Raw genomic sequence first — 27,231 nt, forward strand, 5'->3', positions numbered from 1 at the left:
AATTTCCATACCACAGGTTCAAGAACGAGTACTTCCCTTCATCCATTCAGCTCTTGAACTAACCTGCACACCACTTTGCCCGACAGTGCGCATTTTTGTCCTAATTATGCTCTTCCTTGTATGATTTTTTTGTGAAATCTTTGTGAATGTTGTATACCTGATGCTGTATGCTTGTACTGCTGCTGGGAGTGAGTTTTCACTGCACTTGTGTGGACACGCCAATAAACAAGACTTTGATTCTTATCCTCAGGACAGGTCTTCAAGTATAATCCAACTGTCCCAGTACGAGAATTTGCTCAGAATTAAAAGGCACATCAAGCACAGGAGCTCTGAAATATTCAGCTGAGACCCGCAGATGGTAACAGGTCGAGGTACAACTCGCTGGCTCTTCCACAAATGAGGCTTGAACTGCTGTAGCTTTGAGAATTGAACAGAGACACGGCTGATCAAAGAGAGTCAGAAATAGTATCCGAGTGTTGAGCCTATTCATGACAAATGGACCTACAGCACCACAGGAGTTGTATATACTCAGTGGGTCAGGCTGCAGTAGCGGAGGGTAACGGACAGCCTACATCTTGGGTCATACCCCCACACCTGGAGTGGGCTCAACCCGAAACTTCAACTGTCCATTTCCCTCCACAGATGCTGCCTGACCTTTTGAGTTCCTCCACCTTCTTGCTGCAAATTTCAGTGTGAGCTGTCTCCTGTCTTCTGGGTTGTTGTACATTCACTGGCTCGGCTACCGAGATGCATTAGCAGTCATTCCACACAGTCAAGTCAGTGCTGCTCAATTCAATACTGAGTCCTGAATTAGATGGTATCTGGCACTATAAAGCAATTTATAAAGCCATTCTGCAAGTTTCTACAGCAATTAATGGGTATTTAATGTCAATTTCACACTAAATAGAATTTGAAATGAGATTCCTGGGTGATAAAATGGACTAGTGTTTCAGTACAAAGAACAGATACTTTATTAGAGGGATTGTAAGATCATAGGAAACAGAAAGGGGTTACACCTCTGGAAACTGAACAATATGAGGGAATTCAGCAGAAATAAGAATTGGCAGTGTAGATTTCATCCGCTAAAATGATCAGTGTCCTCGGTGATAAACTCACCCTTTGTAAATAACAGGATGCGCAATGGGTTTGCAGTGTGGTACACTGCTCCCACTTACCCAGACAGCAGATGCTGGGAAGGTTATTTTGCTGCCATTTCTACCTCCTCGTTGTCCACCTTTTGTTTCCATGCTCCGAGTTTGAAAAGAAAAACAGTGATCTTAAAGACTCTTGAGGGATTTGACAGCACAGATACGGGCAGAGTGATTTTCCTGATGGGGGAATCGGGAACAACATAACAAGGTCATGGTGAGAAGGCGGTGGAATGGGACTAAATGGGAGAATGGTAAAACGGCAGAGCAGACTCGATGGGCCGAATGGCCGACTTCTGCTCCTTTGTCTTATGATATATATAACAATGGGGCAAGACTCAGAATGAAGGGTGATCAGAAGGAATTTCTTTTCCCAGTGGATGGTGAAAACTTGGAATTCTCCACACAGACAGCAATGAATTTGTCTTCAAATTATAAAGCTGTAGAATCATACAACACAGAAATGGGCCCTTCAATCCGATTTATCCATGTTGACCAAGATTTCTGTCAAATCTATTTCCATTTGCCCATGTTTGGTCAGAATCCCTCTAAACCTTTCCTACCTTTATACTAGTCCAAGTATCTTACATTCAAAAGCTGAGACTGATAGACTTTTACATTACCAGAGAACCCGTGATGAGATGTTAAACAGTTTAACCAGGACTTATATGTGTCCCGGACAAAGGAGCGGGCAGAAAATATCATTGCGGACATTACCCACCCATCAAACTGACTTTTCCAAAAGTTCCTTCTGGAAAGCGCTATAGGGCTATTAAAACAAAATCTTCATGCCATTTAAAAATTCCTTCCCCCAGGCAGTTAATCTGATTAAACATTCCAGTTAGCACACCACCCAACCCCCCCCTCCATCTATTACCTCAGTCACTGCACTATAAACACTTTAAACAGCTTTTTATAATGCCTTTGTAAATACATGCTGGTGTTCATGTATATATGCACATTTTATTCCATATCTGTACTTCTAACTTTAGTCAGAGGGTGGTAAATCTGTGGAATTTGTTGCCATGAGCGGCTGTGGAGGCCAAGTCACTGGGTGTACTTAAGGCAGAGATAGATAGGTTCTTGATTAGCCAGGGCATCAAAGGGTATGGGGAGAAAGCAGGGGAGTGGGGATGACTAGATGAAGAGGATCAGCCCATGATTGAATGGCAGAGCAGACTTGATGGGCCAAATGGCCTACTTTTGTTCCTATATCTTATGGTCTTTATTTTTAAATAATTCTTTATTCTGTATAATTGTTGAATGTTGTCATTTTTTGTTGCACGTCACATTAACAAACAATTTCCTAACACATGTGAATGTGGATATGGTGAATGAAGTTGATCCTTGAAGAAGACATATGCCCTACTCCTGTTCCAATCTTACCTGTCTCCCATTATCCATCTATTCATTTAGTTACCCTTCCTTATACACCCTTCTTCTTGATCCTCCCTTGTCCCTTCTTCTATTCCCATGAGCTTTTTGGCTCTGCACTTGCTTATATTCCCCAAATGACAGACCATAAGAACACAAGGTACAGGAACAGAATTACACCATTCAACCCATTGAATCAGCTCTGCTATTCAATCGTGGCTGATCTTTGGTTTTCAATGCCATTCTCCCACCTTTTTCCCCATTACCCTTCAGCTGAAATCATTCTGTTTGGATGCAAAGCCATTGGGTCCCAGCTTAAAGCTCTTGCCTCCTTCTCTTAGGATGTTGCCTGACCCTGTTACGTATTCCCTGGACTTATGGAGTGAGTTCAACATACACCGAAGGCCATGAGTAATCCTCTCATTCACACAGCTTCGATAAATATCTGACCACCCTTTCTGTGTTCAACACTGAACCATCGTAGTCTTCAAATGTCTCTTTTTTAACGGACTGTCACTCTGCTGAATTCTTGCAGAATTAAAGAAAGTTTGTCATCAGAGAATAAATCCTGCACCATTCCATTTTTAAAAATTGTTTCCTGAGTAAGAAGTGTTGTTCCTCTTGCAAAGGACAGACTCCCACTGGAAAGCAGGCAAAGCGAAAGGACATGTGTCACCATTTGCTCATTTTCAGTAATTTTATTCCACTGCATCAACCCCATCAGATCCCGAAATTCCCTCGCAACACCTCTCTGGGATCTGGATATTTGGCTGCTGCAACAAAGCCCAGTGGCATCCTTACCAAGATCAATGCCATCACTGACAACGTGTAGTAACTGGAATCTCTGATCAATGACCACCACGTCAATGGAACAACCTAAAATGACACAAAGAGAACAAAACACGTTACTTCAAAGATGAATGAGCCAAATGTCATCTCTGTAAGAAAGGGTGGCACAAGGATATGCACTAACAAACAAAATACAGGAGGAACTCAGCAGGTCGGACAGTGTCTGTGTAGGGAATTGGGAGTGTCAACATTTCATTTCGAGACCCTTCTTTTGGACTGAGCATAAACTGGACCAGAACATCTTCTCTCCACAATACCTATTATCCTGCTGAAAAAGTCCTACTTGAACAGACTAATTCTAGCAGAGTCAAGAACACGCCTCTTCTGATGCACAAGTTAACCTTAAAGATACAATGCTCCTTTCACAGAATGCGCGATCATCCTTTAATATAAAGACCTGAAGGCAACAGAAACCCGCTAACTCAAATCCAAAATGCTGCAGATGGTGAAATTCTGAAGCATACACACAAAATGCTGGAAGTACACAGGAGGTCAGCTGGCATCCTTGGAGAAAGGAGAATTAACGTTTCAAGGTAACGATTCTTCATCAGCTCATTTCTGATGTTATTAACCTGGAAGGGTAACTTCTAGGCACTCTGTGGATGCTGCTGCCAGACCTGCAGAGTATTATCAGCTCTTTCTGCTGATATATTAGTCACCGGCAATTAGATCAAGTGCTTCTTTGTCATTTTGGATATTTTGGTTAACACTACCTGCTGCATCCCTAAAGTTTGCCATATTGACAGCAGCAAAACTGCCAAAATCTTATAAAGTAAAATAAATTCTATGCATTCGCCAAAAATCAGAATCAGGTTTAATATCACTGGCATAAGTCATGAAATCTGCTGTTTTGTGGCAGCAGTACATTGCAATACATAGTAACAAAAACTATAAATTACAATAAGAAATGTAAATAAAATTTATTTAAAAAGTAGTGCAAATAGGGGAAATACTGAAAAAATATTCATGGGTTCATTGCCCATTCAGAAATTTGACGGTGGACAGGAAAAAGCTGCCCCGAAATGTTGAGTGTATCTTAAGGCTGCTGTACCTCCTCAATGATGGCGGCAAAGAGGACACGAGCTGGGGGACAGAGGTTTCTTCATGAGGCACATCCTTTCGAAGGTGTCCTTGGTGGTGAGTGTCATGATGCAGCTGGCTGAACTTACAACTTTCTGCAGCTTATTCCAATCCTGTGCACTGGTCCCTCCATACCAGATGGCGGTGTGACCAGTTAGAATGCTCTCCATTGTACATCTGTAGAAATCTGCGAGAGGCTTTGATGGCTTGCTAAGTTTCCTCAAACTCCTAATGAAATATAGCAGTTGTCATGCCTTCTCTGTGATTGCGTTACTATGTTGGGCCCTGGATCGAGACTCAGAGATGTTGACACCCAGGAATTTGACATTGCTCACCCTTTTCACTTCTGATCCCTCGATGAGAACTGGAGTGTTTTCCTGAGGTCTACAATCAGTTCCCTGGTCGGACACTGAGTGCTGCAACACTACTCAACCAGCTGGTCTATCTCACTCCTGCACGCCTCCTCTTCACCATCTGAAACTCTGGTTGTACTGTCAACGAATTTGTAGATGGTGTTTGAGCTGTGCCTAGCCCCACAGTCATGGGTATAGAAAGCAGAGCAGTGGGCTAAGCACACATCCTTGAGGTGCACCAGTGTTGATTGTCAGTGAGAAGGAGATGTTATTTTCAATCTGCACAGATTGTGGTCTCCTGATGAGGAAGTCCAATGTACAATTGCAGATGGAGGAACAGAGGCCCAGATTTTGGAGCTTTTTGATTCGACCTGATGGGGTGTATGATTTATTGTATGCTGAGCTATAGTCAATAAATAACAGCCTGACCTGTATATTACTATCGTCCAGGGTATCCAAGGCCAAGTGGAAAGCCAGTGGAATTGCATCTCTTATAGCCCTATTGAGGCAATGAGGCAAATTGCAGTGGGTCCCAGTCCTTTCTTTAGCAGGGGTTGATTCTAACCACCAAGTTCGTCGCTGGAAAACATCCTGGTTATAAATTACAATGGGAAGGAAATATACTGCGGGTGCTCTGACTTAATATAACTTTGCACTGCAATGGACTTTTTCTTTGTTCTAATGTGCTCTTTCTTGCAAAAAATTGGGCTATCATGGACTAGATGGGCCAAAGGGCCTATTCCATGCTGTAGTACCGACTCTATAACTGATGTTTATTTTACGTAATCAGCCCACGTAATGTAAGTAAGCTTTTCATCACACTAGTGCATACGCGTGCTTCTGCATGTTTTAATAAACTCAACTTTGACTTTGCAGGAAGACTGATGTATCATGGTGCACAGTTTGGAAATGTGGTGGATTCTGAAATCACTTTGTGGAAAGAGATGATGGTTTAAGTGACCGTGAGGCTGTGGGTTATGCTGGAAATTGTGATATCTGTCAACTCACTGGGAGTATGTGGCGAGCTTGCAGGCTCTTTCTCTGGATTCCTCTCACATCACAACATCTAGCGAGTTGGCAGATTAACCGGCCACTGTAAACTGCCCCTCATGCAGGTGAGCTGTAACAATCTGGGGTGGGGAATTTGATGGAGATGTAAGAGGCATAAACAAATCTGTTTAGTGCAGATGGTCGTCCTAGGACTGATGGGTTGAAAGGTCTGTTTCCATCCTGTGCATCTTTCTTGTGTAAGCAAAATAATTTGCAAATGGGAAGTAAACCCCCACGCAGAGACACCGGTAAACCTGCTCCAGAATGGTCCAGCGTGAAATATTAACATGCTTAATATCAAGGCTGCAAACAGCATGAAGTATACAATGTGTCCAGAAACTCCACAGCCCATTTAGAAATGTGCTGTGCAAAGTTTGTTTCTGATGAACTGGGAGGGATATAATCTTTTTGATTAATTCCATTCTGGTCCCAAGCCAGTTTGAACTATTACAACAGATTCCACCCATGCCCTTTTGCTGATTTCCAGAGGACCCCCAGCCACGATAGAATCTGGTGACAATCCAGGATTGCAGTAAATCTGACAGCCTTTCCCCATTAAACTCTGTGGGACAGCACAGTCACACAGCTGGTACTGCCTCAGGGCTCCAGCACCCTGGGTTCAATCCCAACTTCTGGTGCTGTAAGCACATTCTCCTTGGGACTACAAACGTACATGGGGTTCCTGCCACATCTCAAACACTTGCGGGTTGTTGGGTGAACTGGCCACTGCAAGTTGCCCCTGGTATGCAGATGAGGGGTGGAATTTAGTGAGGGATCATGGCGAGAATAAAATGGAATGACTGGATGCCTGATGGTCAGCATGGACTTGGAGGGCCGAAGGGTCTATTTTGATGCAGTGGGTTTCGATAAAATGACATGCGATTGAAATGAGAGTGTAGTTGTTGAGGTGAATGGGTGATGATACCATCTTGTATCTTCCATGGTAAGGGATCTCTTTTTGCTGTTCAAAGTGTATTTATTATCAAAGTGTGTACACCTTGAGATTCATCTCCTTACAGACCGCCATGGAACAAAGAAACCCCAACAGAACCCACTAAATAGAGTGGGTGCTGCTATTCTTTGCAGAGTCGCAGCTGTGAATCTCTAAGCTCAGGGAACAGGAACGAAGGAGGCCTTTGGTACATAGTGACTAAATAAGTCAAATTCCTTTCCTACTACACAGGAGTCTATGCCACCAGGCTGGAGATTGCATTCTGCCCATTTTTGGAAACAGAGCTACTGGTTTATTGTGACCAAATAAATCAAATCCTGTTTTTATTAGACTGAGTTTTGGGATTTTGCTGACATCTTAGAGATTACATTCGACAAGTTAATCTATTTTCCACGAAAACCAGTGCTTTAAAATTGTCGTGCAAGAACAACAGTACATCATTCGGTCCCTATTCCGTCCCTAAGATCACCGCTGATTTCCATTTAAGCCCCTTTATCTGCCCTATCTATTAATCCCATACTTCAACATAATTCAAGCAATATTGACAATGAAATCTTCATCTTAATTTGGAGGAAGTGCTCCAAGCTTCTGGCATACTTATCTTGTACTCTAAATTCTCTCTTGAAATGGCTGGTGCTAATTGTTATGACCATAAGACATAGGAGCAGAAGTAGGCCATTCGGCCCATTGAATCTGTTCTGCCATTCCATCATGGCTGATTCATTATCCCTCTCAACCCCATTCTCCTGCCTTCTCCCCATAACCCTTGATGAATCTATCAGCCTCTGCTTTAAATCTTGGCAGTGTGGAGGATCAGAGGTATCTTGGGGTCTGAGTCCATAGGACACTCAAAGCTGCTGTGCAGGTTGAATCTGTGGTTAAGAAGGCACATGGTGCATTGGCCTTCATCAATCATGGAATTGAGTTTAATAGCCGAGAGGTAATGCTACAGCTATATACGACCCTGGTCAGACCCCACGGAGTACTGTGTTCAGTTCTGGTCGTCTCACTACAGGAAGGACGTGGAAACCATAGAAAGGGTGCAGAGGAGACTTACAAAGATGTTGTCTGGATTGGAGAGCATGCCTTATGAGAATAGGTTGAGGGAACTCAGCCATTTCTCCGTGGAGTGACAGAGGATGAGAGGTGATCTGACAGAAGTGTACAAGATGATGAGAGACATTGATCGCGGGATAGCCAGAGGCTTTTTCCCAGGGCTGAAATGGCTAACACAAGGGGGCACAGTTTTAAGGTGCTTGGAAGTAGGTACAGAGGAGATGTCACGGGTAGGTTTTTTACGCAGAGAGTGGTGAATGCGTGGAATGAGCTGCTGGCGATGGTGGTGGAGGCAGATACGATGGGGTCTTTTAAGAGACTCCTGGATAGGTACATGGAGCTTAGTAAAATAGAGGGCTATGGGTAGCCCGAGGTAATTTCTGAGGTGTGGACATGTTCGGCACAGCTTTGTGGGCTGAAGGGCCTGTATTGTACTGTAGGTTTTCTATGTTTCTAAATATACTCAATGACTTGGTCTCCACTGCCATCTGTGGCAATGGATTCCACAGATTCGCTACTCGCTGGCTAAAGAAATTCCCCCTCAGCTCTGTTCTAAAGGGATGTCTCTGTCACCTTCTTACCCCTCCCAGGATGTCACATGGTGCTTCCTAGCCAATCAGATGCTTTGGAAATGTAGCCGCCTCTCTAGGGAAGATGGCAGCTCACAGGAGTCTAAACAGAGTGAGTTATAAAGTCATACGAGAATTGTACTTTAAATATATTTTCCTACTATTTACAATCAAATAGATATTACATGCAATAGTGGATGTTTGAAGTTGAAAGTTTAAATGGAAGTCTGTTTCTTTTTCATGGAGTCACAATTACACAGCACAGAAGGCAGCTCTTTTGCACATTCGTCCATGTTGCGGTGTCTTCCTGAGTTAGTCTCATTTGACTGAATTTGGCCCACATCCCTCTCAACCTTTCCCATCCATTGCATAAGTGGAACCACAATTTCAATCCATGCTTCCAAAATTCCAAACAGTGATCTGATAATAACCTGATAATTGGACAATGCAAAAATCTGATAGGATGTCAGAATGGGAAAGGTAAAGGGCAGTAAGCTCCTCCTCTGTGGTGCGAAGCTGGTAAATTCGCAGCAACGTTGCATAGTCTGGTCCAACACTTACAAAAGTAATTCGTTTCAGTGATATTAGCCAGGGATTGCAATGTTCCCTTTTGACTAATTGTGCCTGAGTTGCCAAGACTCAATCTAATGAGGAGAGGAGCAATGTTACATTTACTGAAGCAAAAGAAAACCAAGCAAAGGGTTTCAGTCGGCTTCTGAATTGAAAGACTGGTGAAGAGTGTGGGGTGGACTGATTGAAAATTAAAATACAATGCCAACCATGATTGGGCTCCCTTCCCAGTGATGGCTCAACTCGCTGTAATATATTAATAAGGATCCCATGTGCAGTTATAGGGAAATCCAGATCAAGTCTGTTAATGTTCTACACCTGACTCCCCATGGACCAGGAAATGTTTCCACTGCCTCCGCCGGGTAACTTCCTGAAATTGGACAAATCTGTATCCTCCACAATCAAATCCAAGCGCACAATCCTCTGCCTGTCGAAATCAAACATCACCGACAAAGGTTAATTCTAAAAGTTTAACTGTCTCTCCTCCCACAGACGTGGCTCAACTTGCTGAGTATTTCCAGCATTTTTCAAGTTTAAGTTTATTGTCACTCAACTGAACACATGTGTACCTCCAAATAAAACAATGTTCCTCTAGACCAAGGTGCACAACACAGTACATATAACTCACCTATGTAACACATGAAGTAATATTACCACAAATAAATTAAATAATAATGTGCATTACGACACAAGTTAACAAATAAACAGCATAACGCTACTGGTGCTTTATACGTGATGAAACCTGGTGGGGAGTTCAGTTGATTAGAGCCTGGAGGAAGAAGCTGTTTCCCATCCTAACAGTGCTAATCTGGAATCTCATGTGGATAGGGTGGTGAAGAAAGCTTTTGGTATGTTGGCCTTTAGAAATCAGAGCATTGAGTATAGGAGTTGGGATGTAATGCTAAAATTGTACAAGGCACTGGTGAGGCCGAATTTGGAGTATTGTGTACAGTTCTGGTCACTGAATTATAGGAAAGATGTCAACAAAATAGAGAGAGTACAGAGGAGATTTACTAGAACGTTACCTGGGTTTCAGCACTTAAGTTACAGAGAAAGGTTGAACAAGTTAGGTCTTTACTCTTTGGAGTGTAGAAGGTTGAGGGGGGTCTTGATAGAGGTGTTTAAAATTATGAGGGGAATAGATAGAATTGAGGTGGATAGGCTTTTTCCATTGAGAGTAGGGGAGATTCAAACAAGAGGACATGAGTTGAGAGTTCAGGGGCAAAAGTTTAGGGATAACACGAGGGGGATGTTCTTTACTCAGATAGTAGTAGCTGTGTGGAACGAGCTTCCAGTAGAAGTGGTAGAGGCAGATTCGATATTGTCATTTAAAAAAAAATTGGATAGGTATATGGACAGGAAGGGAATGGAGGGTTATGGGCTGAGTGCAGGTCGGTGGGACTAGGTGAGTGTAAGCGTTCAGCATGGACTAGAAGGGCCGAGATGGCCTGTTTCCGTGCTGTAATTGTTATATGGTTATATAATGTTACAGTGCCTCCTGCCCGATGGTAGGGGTTAAGAGGTTGTTGGACAGATGGGAGGATTCACTGACAATGCCAAGGTCCCTATGCATGGAGCGCTCCTGATACATATTTCTGGTGGGTGGAAGAGAGACCCTGATGATCCTCTCAGCAGTCCTCGCAATCTTTTGTAGGGACCTGCGGTCGGATGCCTTGGTATTCCCATACCATTCCCAGTGAAGCAGCTGGTCAAGACACTCTCAATGATGTAAAAACTGGTTAAAATGGGTGTGTGGAACCTCACTTGCATCATTCTACTCAGGAAGTGGAGACACTGCTGTACTTTCTTGACCAAAGAATTGGTGTTGAGGGACCGGTGAGATCGTCCGTTATGTTCATTCCCACAAACTTGGTGCTCCTAAATCTTGCAAATCTTGCAGTGGTCAGCCTGCACCTCCCTAAAGTCCACAACCATCTTCTTGGTCTTGTCCGCGTGCAGACTCAAGTTGTTATGCTTGCTCTATTCTACCAGCCGCTCTACCTCCTCATTAGTGATGTCATTGGCGAACTTGATGATTTGGTTTGAAGTGGAACTAGCAATGCAGTCATTCATCAGCAGCATGAACAACAGTGAGCTAAGCACGCAACCCTGCGGGGAACCAGTGCTCAGCACGACGGAGCTGGAGATGTTTCTGCCAATACAGACTGACTGTGGTCTTTCCTTCAAGAAGTCCAGGATCCATTTGCAGAGGGAGGTACTGAGACCTAACGACGCCAGTTTCTCCACCAGCTTCTAAGGAATGATTGTATTAAACGCCAAGCTAAAGTTGATAAAGAGCATCCTGTTTTTCTGTTTCTATTTTAACCTCCTGCCTGACGATCTTCCTCGCGCTGTTTAAAAAGGGCAAAAGGGCAATATTATATTACATAAACCAAACTTGATTTTCCTTGGCATTGAAAATGAGCTAGATAATGGACATCAGATCTCTGGTCTCATGTCATCTCAAAAGAGATAAGAATTAACAAGCAGAAATGGATATACAGTTGAACAGGCCATAAAATGGAAAAGGGTAAAACCAATTAGTTAGTTGTTTCAAAAAGCCTAATGTCCTTCTTCTGTGTTGTATGATTTTATGATTCCAATATTTTAAAAAGCCCATCAAGACAAATATGTGACAATAAATGTCAAGGTTATAAATAGCCAGTGTACATTGATAAAACAGAATAATATTTCTTGGAAATGCATGAATCGTACTCCTGTGATATCCTGTGGGAAGACATTGTTATCTTACTTCAACACTGTCTCATGCATTTTCCTGAAAGAATTGAAAATTTCAAATCAATACCAGGACCTTTTGGAAAAAGTACCTGGTTTTTTGACCCTAGTGGAACATAACAAAATTCTTGTCTTTCTCTCTTCAACTTTAACATGTTACATACAGTCATGAATTTTTTAGTATGTTTCATGCACAAGAAATAGCACCAACGATTCCAACAGTTCTGACTCTGTAACCTGAAACCATCCTTTGATAAGTCAGCGTGGAATTTTCCTCCCCCTACTTTCAACAAAGAAACCCCTTTCTGTTTGCAAAACGGGATCTTAGTCGGGTATACCTTGTTCTTAACCTGAAGAGATCAAGGAAAAAAACGAAACGCTGTTCTCACCAACTCTGCTCATGGACTGTTTGTCTCACACCCGTCAGTTAGGAGACTATACAGCTCCACACCAGGACCATCATGCTTAAAAGATATGACTTCCCTCAAGCAGTAAGGCTGGTCAACACCTCCACCTACTAACCCACCCCCAACCACCAGAATTTCCTGCAAGTCACCTTCCGTACAAACACTCTTAAAGTACTAAAGGCCTGTGCTGATCCATTGGCTGGAACGTTCACTGAGATCTTTAACCTCTCCATTAGGCAGTCTAGTGTACCCACCTGCTTTAAGCAGGTTTCAATTATGCTAGAACCCAAGAAAAATGGCATCTGCAGAGTATTTTGTGTTTAAGGTGGCAACCTGCCTCAATAACAATCATCCAGTGGCACTTACACCAACAGTGATGAAGCATTTCGAGAGGTTGGTGATGAAACATATCAACTCCTGCCTGAGAAGCGACTGGGATCTTCTCCAATTTGCCTACTCTCACAACAGGTTCACAGCAGATGACATTTCGTTGGCTCTTCACTCAGCCCTGGAACACCCAGACAGCGAAGATGCATTCATCAGGATGCTCTTTAATGACTACAGCTCGGAATTTAGTACTATCATCCCCCCAAAACTAATCAACAAGCTTCAAGACCTTGGCCTCAAGACCTCTTAGTGAAATTGGATCCTTGATTTCCTCACTTGCAGAACTGAGTTTGGATTGGTAAAAATATCTCCTCCAAAACCTTCACCAGCACAGGTGCACCACAAGGCTGTGTGCATAGCCCCATGCTTTACTCACTTTATACTTATTACTGCGAGGCTATACACAGACCAATGCCTTAAGTTTGCAGATGACACCACTGTCATTGGCCGAATCAAAGGTGGTGATGAATCAGCATTTAGGAAGGAAATTGAAAATCTGCCTGAGTGGTGCCATAACAACAACTTCTTACTCAATGTCAGCAAGATCAAGCAGCTGATTATTGACTTCAGGAGGAGGAACCCAGAGGTCCATAAGCCAGTCCTCAACGGGTGATCAGAGGTGGAGAGGGTCAGCAACTTTAAGTTCCTCAGTGTTATCATTTCAAAAGATCTATCCTGGACCCAACAAGTAAGTGCAACTATGAAGAAAGCACGGCAGAGCCTCTAATTCCTTAGAAGTTTGCAAAGATTCAGTGTGATATTTAAAACACTAACAAATGTGTGGTGGAGAGCATATTGACTGGTTGCATCATAGCCTGGTATAGAAACACTCTTGCCCTTGAATGAAAAATCCTACAAAATGTAGTGGATATGGCCCACTCCATCATTGGGAAAGCCCTCCTCAGCACTGAGCATATCTAAAAGGAGTACTGTCAAAGAAAAACAGCATCCATCATCAAGAAACCCCACACCTAGGCCACACTCTCTTCTCACTGCTGCCATCAGGAAGTTGGTACAGGAGCCTCAAGACCCACACCCCCAGGTTCAGGAACAGTTATTCAACCAATGTCATTTATGTCATTCAACTAATTATCCCCTTCAACCAAAGGGGATAACATTACTCGCCCCATTACTACACTTTTCCAAGACCAATGGACTCATTTCAAGGTCTCTTCATCTCATGCTCTAGATATTAATTACTTACTATTTTTCTTTTGTTTTTCTTTTGCATATTGGCTGTTGTCTGTCCTGTTGGTGCAGTGTTTCCTAGACTCTGTTGTGCTACTTGGATTTACTGTATATGCTCACAAGAAAATGAATCTCAGGGTTGTATGTGGTAACATATACATATTTTGATAATAAATTTACTTTGAACTCCTATATCACTTATTGGACATACAATCAATGTATCTTACATATTGAAATGTATTGTGTTTTTAAAATATTATTGTGTTGTTTTTTCTTATTGAGCTTTTTTTTTAGCTACATCGGATCCGGAGAAACAATTGTTTTGTTCTCCTTTACACTTGTGTACAAGAAATGACATTAAACAATCTTGAATCCAAAAGGAATTGGATGCAACACACAGCACTGATAATAGAGCTATTGCTTCACATCTTCAGTGATCCCGGTTCAATTCTGACCTCCAGTCTAGTCTGTGTTGAGAATGTACATTCTCCCTCCTCCAGGTGCTCTGATTTCTGCCCACACCCACATCCCTAAAGACGCGAGAGTTAGTGGGGTGATTGGCTGCTGTAAATTATCCATGGTGTGTATGGGGAATGAATATGGGTTGATGGTCACGTGAGGAGAACAGATCACCGGGAAAAATAATGGGGAATGGAGTTGTTGAGTGAGCTGCAATAGACTCGATGGACTGAATAGCCCCCTCCCAGGTTTGAAGAAAACATGGAAAATATGGGGAGAAAGTTCATTGAGAAGACGGATTAAATAGCTCCATAAAAGGCAAGAAGAGCACATGTCAACTACCTGCTAGAGGATGTTCTAAACATCTTCTGGGGTATAGGATTTGAGGTCTCAGAGGTCACTACACTGAAGCAAAAATAGTGAGTGTATTTCCAAGGGCTAAAAAAAGCAATGGTCAAAACAAAAACAATTAATTCATACCTCACAAATCACAGCACTTAAGAGAAATGTTCAGAATGAATTTGACATGTTTAAGTGCCTGTGTCTATAAGAAAAGTTTAAAAATGTTGTTGGAAGGTAGGACTCAGCCTTGCTTTCTGTCCAAGCCAGTAACAGGCTGTAAGATGCATATTGCCCGAGTTCTATTCAGCACTGACCTCCATTTCGGCAAAAGATACAAAAGCTTGAAAGCATGTACCACAGGGTCGAGGACAACTTCTATCTCACTGTTATAAGACTCTTGAAGACCTTTGAAATGCTAGAGATCTTCTAATCTACCTCTTGCACTTTATTTGTGTACCTGCACTGCACTTTTCACTGTAACTGTAACACTGTATTCTGTTTCCTTTTTATGACCTCAGAGTATGGTATGATCTGCCTGGATGGCATGGAAACAAAAGCTTTTCACTGTATCTTAGTTCACCTGACAATAATAATAAATTTGATGAACCAATACTTTGAGCACAACGTCTGATCTTTTGCATTGAAACACACTGCATTTATCCCACCTGATGAAGAAATACCAGCCCATATCACAACCACCTCTGGTCTCACCACGCTGGTCAACATGAACTACATACACCTGATTGTGCGTTTCAGCCTTGCTTGTACTCCAGTTGTCAAGCAACAACCCCCCCCACCACCAGCTCTCTGTATCCTAAAGCTTCATCTGCTGATACATAAACCCACTCAGCCCATCCAATCTTGACAGATGCTTGCTACTTGCTAAAATCAATCTTTGATGGTGCTTGCAAAACTGTTCCTAAAGTTATTCTTACATCTATTCTGCTCAGCCAAAGCAAATCACACCTCGTTCCTTTCATCACATTTTTTTCTCTCTCTCTGCTAGATGATGTACGGCACTGAACTGCTGCTGCTAAGTTAACAAATTTCACGTGACATGCCGGTGATAATAAACCTGACATTGCCTTGTCATTGAGAAGTTCCTCTGTTTGATTAAGCCCCCGTAAGACCAATTATTGATGGAGCTTATAGTCCTGCCTCTTGCCCTTTTTCCTTTATCTGTCTGTTTAGTTTCCATATGCTCCCAGTCTGTGTGGGAAAAGGAAAGTGAAATTGTTGCTATCAGATCAAAGCAGTGACCTTCAAGTCAGATCACAAACGAGTTACCAGTGCTTAGCTTTTGATCTCTTGCTTCAGAACGAAAGAACCTTCCTTTCATTTAAAGCAATAGCAACATGGAGCAGATTTCTAACAATAACTTAAGCTTATCAGTCTAAAAGGAGCTGAGGAACACCTTGCTGGGAGAGGAGGTTCAGGCAACAAATGTTGCACTGGATTTTCTGGCATCCAGCTGATGTATTTTGCTTTGTGTTGGTGCACGCCCCAGAGCAAGTGACTGGATGGAAGGCAAGGTGACCGCCATTAAACCTTGTTAAGTGGGCACTGGTTCACCCTGCACAACACTGACAGACAACCCTTGCCCGATCCAACACTGGTTAGAAAGTGGCAAGCTCAGGCCAGGTGGGTGAGGACGAGGAGCTGGATGGATGGCAGCTGATGCAAGTTGCCTGCTCTTGCTGTCAAAGTACTTACTTTGCAACGCCCTGGGGCACCAGCACTAACCACAGGGGTAGCGAGTGAATTAGGTGTGCCATTGAGCAGAGGCAGCTTTTTGTAGGTGTCTATCTTCTTGCTGATTGCCATCTTCCTCCTTAGCCGAGTGCGAGTGATGGGGTTAGGACCAGGTAGCTGAGGAAGAGGAGAATCGAGCATGGTGGAGGAGATATGCTGGACATCCAGGAATGTGGCGTGTAAAACAACATACTAGCACACGGGACTCTACTGACAAGCAGTGCGCATCACAACGCCCTTACATACTCCACAGACATACTTTGTGTATGCACAGCATTCCACCTTCCCAAAAAAAGGGGCCAGCCAGTTTGCCTAGATTATTACCCGCCTTACCTTTTGCTGCTTTCTTGCCCAAACGATTTAGCTATGTTAAAGTTCAGCTCAGCGTGCAATTCAAAGCGTAAACTCGATGTGCATTGACATTTGGTCTCTAACTATTGGTTCCCTTGTTTAGCTCCAACCTAGCACTGATATGCTGAAGTCACACTAATGGAGAAGGCAAGGGACAACCTAGACACTGCTCAATAATGTTCCTATGGGCTCAGTGAACATTCTGATGTCTAGGTTCCTTTCATTTGGAGATCAGGATAACTTTCAAATGGGACCTCACAGAGATGAGCTGGAATCCACGGTATATAAGTTTTACACATGCTGGTGTGTATACAATAGGCTGAAAAGCTGTATCTTATTTCACGGCACATTAGCACACACAGTAGGAATTGAAGCACATGTGAGCCGTTCTATATATAAAACAGTTAGATAAGTAATGCAAAAACAAATTAAAAAGTAGTGAGGTAGTGTTCAAGGTTTTAACGTCCATTTAGAATTTGGATGGCAGAGGGAGAGAAGCTGTTCCTGAATCTTTTACGGTGTGCCTTCAGGCTTCTGTACCTCCTTCCCAATGGTAACAATGAGAAGAAGGCATGTCCTGGGTGGTGAGGGTCCTTAATGGTTGACGCAGCCTTTCTGAGGCACCGCTCCTTGAAGGTGTCTTGGATATAGGGAGGCCAGTGCCTATGATGGAGCTGACCAATTTACAACTCTCTGCAACCTACTTCGACCCTGTGCAGTAGCATGACCCCCCAACCCCGCATCCCAAACAGTGATGCAGGCAGTCAAAACACACTCAGAACCCGCTAAACGCTCAGGACATGTTCCTCGGAGGTGAAGCGCTATGTAAATCATCACTACGTGGGGTCATTATATCACTGCATAAATGGACATGTGCCCGTTAAAAAAAAAATCAAACCCAAGATATGTATTTTATGTAATGATAAAATAAGTCAAAATTAGCATGGTTTCAGAAAAGGGAAAGCTTGTCTGACAAATCTGTTAAGAGTTCTTTAAGGAAGCAAAAAGCAGGGTGGACAAAGGAGAGGCAGTGGATGTCATTTACTTGGATTTTCAGAAGGCGTTTGATAAGGTGCCACACATGAGGCTGCTTAACAAGGTAAAATCCTAACGCTTTACAGGAAAAATACTGGCAATGATAGAGGAATGGCTGACAGGCCAGGAGGCAACAAGTGGGAATAAAAGGGGCCGTTTTTGGCTGGCTGCCAGAACTATCAGTGTTCCTCGGGGGTCAGTATTGGGACTGCCACTTTTCACGTGGTTTGCCAGTGATTTAGATAATAGAATTGATGCTTTGTGGCGAAGTTTGCAGGTGATAGTTGGAGGGGTAGGTAGTACTGAGGAAGCTATGCGATCGCAGCAGGACTTAGACAAATTGGAAGCATGGGCAAAAATGTGGCAGATGGAATAGAGTGTTGGGAAAAGTATGACAATGTGTTTTGGTAAAAGGAACAACAGTGCTCCAGGATGAAGAAAAGGCCATGTTGAGAAGACTGTAAGGATAGAGAAGAGAGACAATGGAGGACACAGGGCAAAATGCTTCTACTTCTATGTGAATATGACCCTTTGAGCCCAACATTTTTCCATTCATTCTCTCTGCAAGGATTTCAGCTCCATGACATCCATGACAATGTGATTACATATGTATCTGCTAGCCACCTAATTGTTCTCTCCAAGTCTATGGCAAAGTATGCAAATGTTGCATTGCTTGTTCAGTTCTGCAGTTCTCTAAGAAATCTCTCAGCAGATCACAAAGTATTATAATCACCAAGGAAGTTGACTTAATAATAATTCCTTCTTACTTGCCCCTCAGACAGTGAGATCAATAGTAAAAGTAATAACTGGTCTATTTTGGTCTCCAGACAGTATGGACTGCATAAGTTCACTGATGTAAAAATCCTCAAATTAAATACGTTAAATTTTCTTTTCAAGGACACTGCTGAGAATGCCTCATTTCCTCTGTTGACATTAGATAGAAGCATTCTTTACACCTGACTTGTTTTCTAGTGCTATCAGAACCCTTAGTGTATAATGGAAGATAAACAAAATTAGAAAGCAAAATACGGCATATGTTGGAAACCTGAAATTAAAATAAAAACAGAAAATGCTTTAAAACTCAGCAAGTCAGGCTGCATCCATGGAGAAACAGAATTAAGATCACTGGTTGATGGAACTTTCTGGAATGATCTCTGAGCTATAGCTTTAATTCAGCTCATCACTCCACTAAGCATTCTATTTTTATTCAGTTATGTACATCTTCCATGGAGTTACAGGGTAGAGCGACAGACCCTTCTGACTAATAAGTCCACATTGACCACCAAGCATCCATTTCCTCTCAACATCATCACAAAGTCAACCAATCCAGCATGCCCACATCGATTCGCAAACCTACCCCAATGGGTGGTGAATCTGTGGAGGCCAAGTCATTGGGTATATTTAAAGCAGAAGTTGATAGTTTCTTGATCAGTAAGGGCGTCAAAGATTATGGGGAGAAGGTGAGAGAATGGGTTAGAGAAGAAAATTAAATCACCCATGATGGAGTGGTGGAGCAGATTGAATGGGCCTATTCTGATGATTCTAATCGCATTTTATTCTCCCCACATTCCCATCAATTCCCCCCCCCCCCCCATATACTATACTCACCCACATAAAAGGTCAATTTACACATGTGGGTGGAAACCAGAGTACCTGGAGCAAGCCCTAAGTGGTCACAGGGAGAATGTGCAAACTCCTCGTAGGGATTCCTGAAGGATTATTAATTGGGCCCAGCTGCACAAACTGCAAATTCCACAAAATTTTAATCTTCAATAAATCCAGGAAGCATGGACCTAAAATGCAATTAAAAACATCACTGGGCTTGGCTCAAAGTCCATTGGAGTCAAACTTTGCTGCTTAAAATCAATGCTCTCTGCTCTCCTAGCAGATCCTTGCAACTTGAAGCACATAATTTCAGCGGATGCCAAACTGAGTACTAAATGGGCGACATGCTCTTAAAGTCCACCAAACCGAGCGGCCACGATGTCACTCTGATTTACAATGCCAGCAACTCATTTTAATTGCTCTCGAGAAGATCCACCTCACCGATACATCGCTTAGTGCTCAGGAAATGTTCCAGGAGAGTGACAAGGAATCAGCGTTACAAGGAGTAACGGTAACTTTATGTATGGAGAAGTGTGGGAATTTGGCACGGGCCCCTGCCCTCCGATGGCACGGCATTGCCACAGCACCAGGGCAGGTGGGATCTTCCTGCTTAGCTGCTCTGGGCTATGCCCTGGCCAGTATGAGTGCATTATAGTGCAGGGGACTGGGAGCAGTTGATCCATCTGCTGAGAGACAACCTGAACTTTGTGGCTTTCCTTCGGGTGCTCCGGTTTCCCCCCACATTCCGAAGATGTATGGGTCGAGGTCAGTAGGTTATGTCAGCCCTGGAAGTGAGGCTGCCAACAGCACAATCCACGCATATTTGATTTGATGCAAATGACGTATTTCACTGCATGTTTTCAATGTGTGTGTGATGAATAAAACTAACCTTTATTTTCATCTTTATAAGAGGTTGGGTAGAAGCAAGAAGGAGACCGGAGAGTAAAAATCGATGGAGGCTAACTTATTTCTTTATGATCTTCTTAGAACCCCTCAAGGTACCTTTTCTAACTCTGTTCAGAGATACAGTGGGTCAGGAATGAGGTAAGAAGTGAACATCCTAGATCTCAGTACAGTGCCCACAGCGGCAAGATGCCAAATTACAGCATGTGCAGCACGTTATAGATAGATAGATAGATAGATAGATACTTTATTCATCCCCATGGGGAAATTCTGCTGTTATACTGCTGTTGGAGGTCTTGACATTACTGGTGTATCTCCTTGAGTGGAAAGGGGAGAGAAATAAAATTTTAAAACAATTTCCCCCGTGTATCTATTCCTTTCATTCAGCTTTGGGGATGTGGGCCTCATTGCTGTTTATTGCCTGAGACTTCAACGTCCACCATGAGCTGATCTTCCTGGACTCAGGGCCCAAACACTGGGCGAAGGGGTTAGGGGCAAAAATGCAGCTTATACCTACACAGGACAGGGTGGGGATCAGGGTCAGGGACTGTGGGACAGATACTGACTCCACAGGCTGCAGATGCTGGATTCTGGAATGATAAACTATCTGCTGGAGGAACTCAGAGGAGCGAGCAGCATCTGTAAGGGAGCAAAGGAACTTTGTTTCAACGGTTCAGAAACCCTGTATCAGGAAGGACTGAGAGTGGAGAGGGAAGATAGCCAGAGGGCCAAGGGTGAGATGGGCCAGTAGGTGATGGGTGGCTGAGGAGGGATGAAAGATGGCAGGCAGATGAAGCCAGTTGGTGATAGGTGGATTGAGGGGTGAAAGATGACAGGCAGATAAAGTCAGTTGTTGATAGGTGGATTGACGGGTGAAAGATGACATGCAGATGAAGCCAGTTGGTAATAGGCTGTTAATAACACCCCACTGTTATTGGTCAGACAACACAGAGGTCCTCAGTACTCTCTCCCCGCCTCAGTATATACCAACTACAATATGAATTAAAGCTCAATATAATGTTACAACTTGCAAAACACTATCTTTGTTAGATTAATATAGGACTGAAATTAATTTGACAACAATGTGTTTTGCCTTAGCAAAGCGGACTTTAGCTGGCTGTTCAAGGGACAAACTGTCAACTAGCTGACAGAGGCTGAAAATGCAGGGGAACAAACTCAGGGCTTTGGTCCGTGCTCTATCTGGCAATAGAACTCCCAGGGTATCCTCTCTGCTTCAGGCAGGAGAAAAGCTTTCACTGCTTCAACGCCTCATTTTAATCTCATTTCCCAGAGAAGCAGGGACACAGTGAGTGCTGATTCTGCCGGATAAAAACCACAAGAGCAAAATGACTCAAGAAAGCATTAAAGCTGTTCTCAGGAGAGGTGCCTTCTTCCTCATAAAACAGATAATAGGAGCATAAATTAATTTTAGTTAATAGAATAGAAGGCAGTCTGACAATGGTTCATCTAAGGTTAAAGCTTGAGACATGTCTTGAACACTTAGGTAAAAATGCTAAAGAATGCTTAGGAATTGAGAATAACAGGCAGTCCCCCCCCCCCCCCCCCCCCATGTTGAGGACATTATCAAATTCTTTTGACTTGTAGGAACTGAAACAAAACTTGAAACATTTTGCAAATGTCGATGTCTTTGTTGCATTTTATCATGGTTGCACTTTCTTCAAACTTCAAAAAAGAATCATCTAATTCACAGAAAATTTTCATGGATGATAAATGATCATTAAATTAATGATTAAATTATAAGCAGGCAAATGGATGACCCAATTCATCAATCATTCTGGCTCATAATGAAGCCTGGTCCAGACCAATGAAATAGAGGTTTCCTCTCTGCTTGTGGTAAATCCAGAGACTTTGGGAATGGCTAATGCTAATTCTCAGCAAACATGCATCGACTGTACAAAGTATGTTTGCAGCTTGAGTGTAGCAGGTCAACAAAGACAAAAGTCAGGGCTTACATTTTTCCAGATGGCAGAAAGCAAATCAAACTGACCTTTCTACACTAGCCATTAACATGAGGAACAAGGAGAATGGGAGGCAGGAATGAACAATGAATTAATTTGTTACGCCTGCGAGAGAGAATTCAGCAAAACAGCACCAGAGATGAGAAACTTCAGGAGAATATTGAGGAGTTGAAGTTCTCTTTGTGGCAGACAAACCAAGGGGAGGTTTAATCCCCTCATAGTCCTGAGGGGATTTTGACAAAATATATGTGGAATAATTGTTTTTGTAGACTGGAGTATCAGCAACAAGTGCACAGAGTTAATATTTCTGAATAAAGAACAAGAAATGTTTTGTTTAAGAGTCACAGAGTCATAGAGCATGGAAATAGGTCTTTTAGCCAATATGACTGTCCCAACCAATGTGCCTACCTGAGCTTGTTCAATTTGCCGGTGTTTTGCCCATAACCCTATCAATGTACCTGTCCAGGCTGCACACCATTATGCATCTTCTCACAAAGTTAGTTATGATATCTGGCATTCACCATCTGAAAGGGTGGCAGATTCACTATAATTTTCAGAGAGAAATTGCAAAAGCTACAATGAAGAAAAAGAAAGACTGGGTGTGGTGTTCATTGGTTGATTCCGTTGGCCAAATGACTTTGCTTTGAGTAACATTCCATGGACAGCACTTCTTCAAAGAGCGGAGGCAAGAAGCATTCAGGTAACTCCTAGATCTACTGTGACCGACCCACAATAAATGTACATACACCCTGGATCTAATGTTTGGAACAGTATTTACCTCATCTATTAACCAGAGATCTACAAAGTAAAATAGAAAAGGGTCAGCTGAAAATCTCTCAGGCGTACCAGCATTGTTTCAGAGCACAAGACTCTTCCCTTGACACGTCTACATACATTGCTTGTTACTTGAATACCTCTTAGGAAATAACATCTCAGCAGTCCTTACTGAGTGGCAAGCCTCCCCAGTCCACCAGTCATCTACATGTTAAATCCACAGCTGAAAGTAAATCAGCTCCCAGAAAGGTTTTGGCAGCTGGTTAGGCTAAGCCCCAGACTTAGCTGGCTACCCAAGTTAAATACCTACGAATGTTTCAAAAACATTGTAGGACTAATAAAGATGAAAGAAACTGATTTTTTTTAAAAGTTATTTTTTTAAATTATGAAATATAAAAAATAAATTAAGTCTAAATATATTTAGATTTACTTGTGCATCATAGAAGAGTACATCACAGCAACCACGTTGGTGCAGTTTAACTAATCCCACCTGCTTGCACATGGTCCATTTCTTTCCCTCCTTGCCTGGTCATGTGTTGTCTAAATGCCTCTTATATGCTGGATTTGCATGTTTCCACCCCTCCCTTGGCAGCACGTTCCAAGCACCTACCACATATAGTGTAAATAAAACTTGTCTCATAAATTCTCTTTGAACATTCCTGCCCTGGGAATGTCATAATTATTTCTAAACCAGTTACCCCTCAGCCTCTGAAGCTCTGCAGAAAGCAATCTCAATTTGTCCCCATCTCCTAAAAGCAAATACCCATCTTACTCTAAATAATTATTACCAACAAATCACTTGTAGTACCAGAGGAACCTTCGCAGAGGACCACTATTACAGCACCATCAAGAATGCTTACTGTGCTATCTCCCACCCACACTTTGGAAAGTCTGATCACCTAGCTGTATTTCTACTCCCTGAGTACGGACTGCAGCACCAACGCACCAGTGGTGAGGACCAAGAAGGTATGGACAAGGGAGGTGCAGCAGGGGCACTTAGAGGACTACTTTGAATCAGTGGACTGGACTGTGTTCAGGGATCCATTTTTGAGTCCGAATGAGCTAACAATGGCAGGGTCATTACTTCCTACAAAGCAAAGCCCATCATGAATGGCAGTGATGCTTCTCTCCCAGACAAGCTCAACACCCTTTACGCTCGCTTTGAAAGGGAGAATTAAAACTACTGCTATGAGCGTTTCTGCAGCACCCGGTGACCCTGTGATCTCCGTCTCAGAGGCCGACGTCAGTCTGTCTTTCAGGAGGGTGAACCCTTGTAAAGCAGCAAGACCTGATGGAGTACCTGGTAAGGCTCTGAAAACTTGTGCCAACCAACTGGTGGGGCTGTTCAAAGACATTTTCAATCTCTCATTGCTACAGTCAAAAGTTCCCACCTGTTTCAGAAGGACAACAATTGTACCGGTTCCCAGGAAGAGCAGTGTGAGCTGCCTTAACGACTATCATCCAGTAGCAATCACATCTACGGTGATCGAGTGCTTTGAGAAGTTGGTCATTGCTACTATCACAACTCCTGTCTCAGGAAGGACCTGGACCCACTGCAATTTGCCTATTGCCACAGAAGGTCTTACAGCAGACGCGATATCAATGGCTCTCCACACAGCCTTGGACAATACAAATTCCTATGTCAGGATGCTGTTTATTGTCTACAGCTCAGAGTTTAACACCATTGTTCCTGTAGTCCTGACTGAAAAGCTACAGAACCTGGGCCTCTGTACCTCCCTCTGCAACTAAACCCTCGACTTCCTAACCGGAAGACCACAATCTGTGCGGAACGGAAATAACATATCATCCTCACTGACAATCAACACTTGTTCTACTCTATACCCATGACTGTGTGGCTAGGTACAGCTCAAGTCCCATCTGTAAATTTGCTGATGATACAACCATTGTCTGCAGAATCTCAGATGGTGATTAGAGGGTGTACAGGAGCAAGATATACCAGCTAGTTGAGTGGTGTCACACTCAATGTCATTAAGACCAAAGAACTGGTTGTAGACTTCAGAAAGGGTAAGACAAGGGAACACATACTAGTCCTCATAGAAAGATCAGAAGTGGAGAGTGCACAATTTCTCCACTGGGAAACTAACTCTGAGGATCTGACTTGGTCCCAATATGGCAATGCAGCGATAAAGAAGGCAAGACAGCAGCTATATTTCATCAGGAATTTGAGGAGCTTTGGTTTGTCACCGAAGACACTCAAAAATTTCTACAGATGTAGTGTGGAGAGCATTCTAACAGGCTGCATCACCGTCTGGTATGGGGGGCGAAGGGGTTGCTGCACAGTATTAAAGTAAACTGCAGAGAGTTGTAAGATTAGTCAGCTCCATCATGGCCACTAGCCTCTGTAGTATCCAAGACATCTTCAAAGAGTGGTGTCTCAGACAAGTGACGTCCATCATTAGGGATCCCCACCACCCATTACATGCCCTCTTCCCTTTGCTACCATCTGGAAGGAGGTAAGAAGCCTGTAGATCACCCACTCAACGATTCAGGAACAGCTTTTTCCCCTCTGCCGACTGATTTCTGAATGGACGTTGAATCCATGAATACTACCTCATGACTTCTTTATTTCTGTCTTTGCACTTATTTAATTTAACTATTCAATATACATATACTCACTGTAATTGGTTTTCTCTATATTATCATGTGCTGCATTATACTGCCGACGAAAAGTTATCAAATTTCACGAAATACGCCGGTGAAATTAAACCTGATTCTGGTTGAAATTACTTCCAGCAGTTCTTCCCCATTCAAAGGAATGAGCTCACTAGACTTGTTCTCTGTCTAGTCTAGTTAATGCCCAGTGGACACTATATATGAAATCTTTGGAAATTTGCACTTCTACCCTAGATTCCTTAAGGACTTCACCTTCAAGCAGGGGGAAAAAACAGAGGTATTTCCTGCATTTCTACAGAATAATTAGGCCTTTGTTTGGTAATGAGGTAACGTTATGTGTTTGCGTTTTAAGAAAATGGTTTAGAGGCCACAAGTACCCCTGAAGAAAAAAAGTGTAGAGAAAATGGGAAACTACCTGTGCCTAAGAAGTTTGCTTATTAAAAACCTCTTACCTTGATTAATAAGTAATTTATACCCTTTCTGAATTTTATGACAATATAATTATCATACCGAAGTCAAAAAATACACGACCTCCTTTCACTCAAGTTGGGTAATAATTCACTCAAGATTAATGTCTTTCCACAATGCACAGCAGACCGACATTATACAGGCAGGAGAAAGTTACAGTTTAAATTGCCCTAATGATGAAAGCGATGATTCTGTATTAGCTAGACTCCTTTCATCTCATCTGCACTTATTCTGAAGCACCCCAGTGCACACAACTGAAATATTGAAGAGTAACACAATGCTCACCCACGTTTGTGAAAATATAATTTGCATTACTGATTTTTCTCCTAGCATCTCTCCTTGTGGAGGGTATTCTATTGAAGGTGAACAGCCACATCACTGGAAAAGTGCAAATCTTTTATCGTTTCCGAAATAACTCCTTTTGGACAGCTTCTGATTCTATGAATTTCCTCTGGAAAAGAAATCTCATTCCCAGAGCTGGGATAAATTTGAATAAAAGTCATTGTCCTAAAGCATTAATTTTATTTTGCTTTCCAAAGATGTTGCCTAATTTGTTCATTCCATGTTCTTGGTAAAACCTTTAAATGTGTTTGCCAATAGTAGTGTTTGGAGTTCAACTGCCCAGTCCAAGTCCTAGTAACTACAAAGCTCTTTTTATATCTAATACTAAGCAGTTTACATAAATCATCACATTAGCAGAGGGCAGGACAGATGTTGCTTACTGAAACAAACATATTTAGGTCCTGCCTGACACCGAACTATTACAATTGGAGATATTTTCACTTCAGCTCAGCAGAGAAGCTAATGGTTTGCTGGCTGCCTGAAGGGTTTGAATGGTACATGTTAAGAAAATATAGCAACAATAACCAATTGAAGAGAAAAGCCCTACAATTAAATATATCACTGACAACATTTCATAAACACAAAGAGATTTTGCAGATGCTAGAAATCCAGAGTAACACACACACACACACACACAAAATGCATGAGGAACTCAGTAGCTAAGGCAGTATCTATGGAAAGGAATAAAGAAGTGACATTTCATGTTGAGACCCTTCAATGTTGGCCCAAGACATAACCTCTTTATTCCTTTCCATGGATGATACCTGACCTGCCAAGTTTCTCCAACATCTTGTGCATGTTACTCTGACAGTTTAAAAGTATGTGCACCTGTCTATCAAGTGCAGCTGTGGTTCCGAGTGCCAACGCC

The 27,231-nt window shown here is 42.6% G+C and overlaps 1 protein-coding gene across 1 annotated transcript in view; it reads right to left on the reverse strand.

The window, feature by feature from the left end:
* slc24a3 (solute carrier family 24 member 3) overlaps positions 1-27,231 on the reverse strand; it is a 340,988-nt gene that overhangs the window by 53,580 nt on the left and 260,177 nt on the right. Inside the window, exon 7 of the mRNA XM_073051404.1 lies at positions 3,324-3,398. Within this exon, the coding sequence (XP_072907505.1) occupies positions 3,324-3,398 (75 nt within the window). The remainder of the gene's footprint in view (positions 1-3,323; positions 3,399-27,231) is intronic.

Source organism: Hemitrygon akajei, chromosome 7 (genome assembly GCF_048418815.1).
Source record: "Hemitrygon akajei chromosome 7, sHemAka1.3, whole genome shotgun sequence".
Taxonomy (NCBI): domain Eukaryota; kingdom Metazoa; phylum Chordata; class Chondrichthyes; order Myliobatiformes; family Dasyatidae; genus Hemitrygon; species Hemitrygon akajei.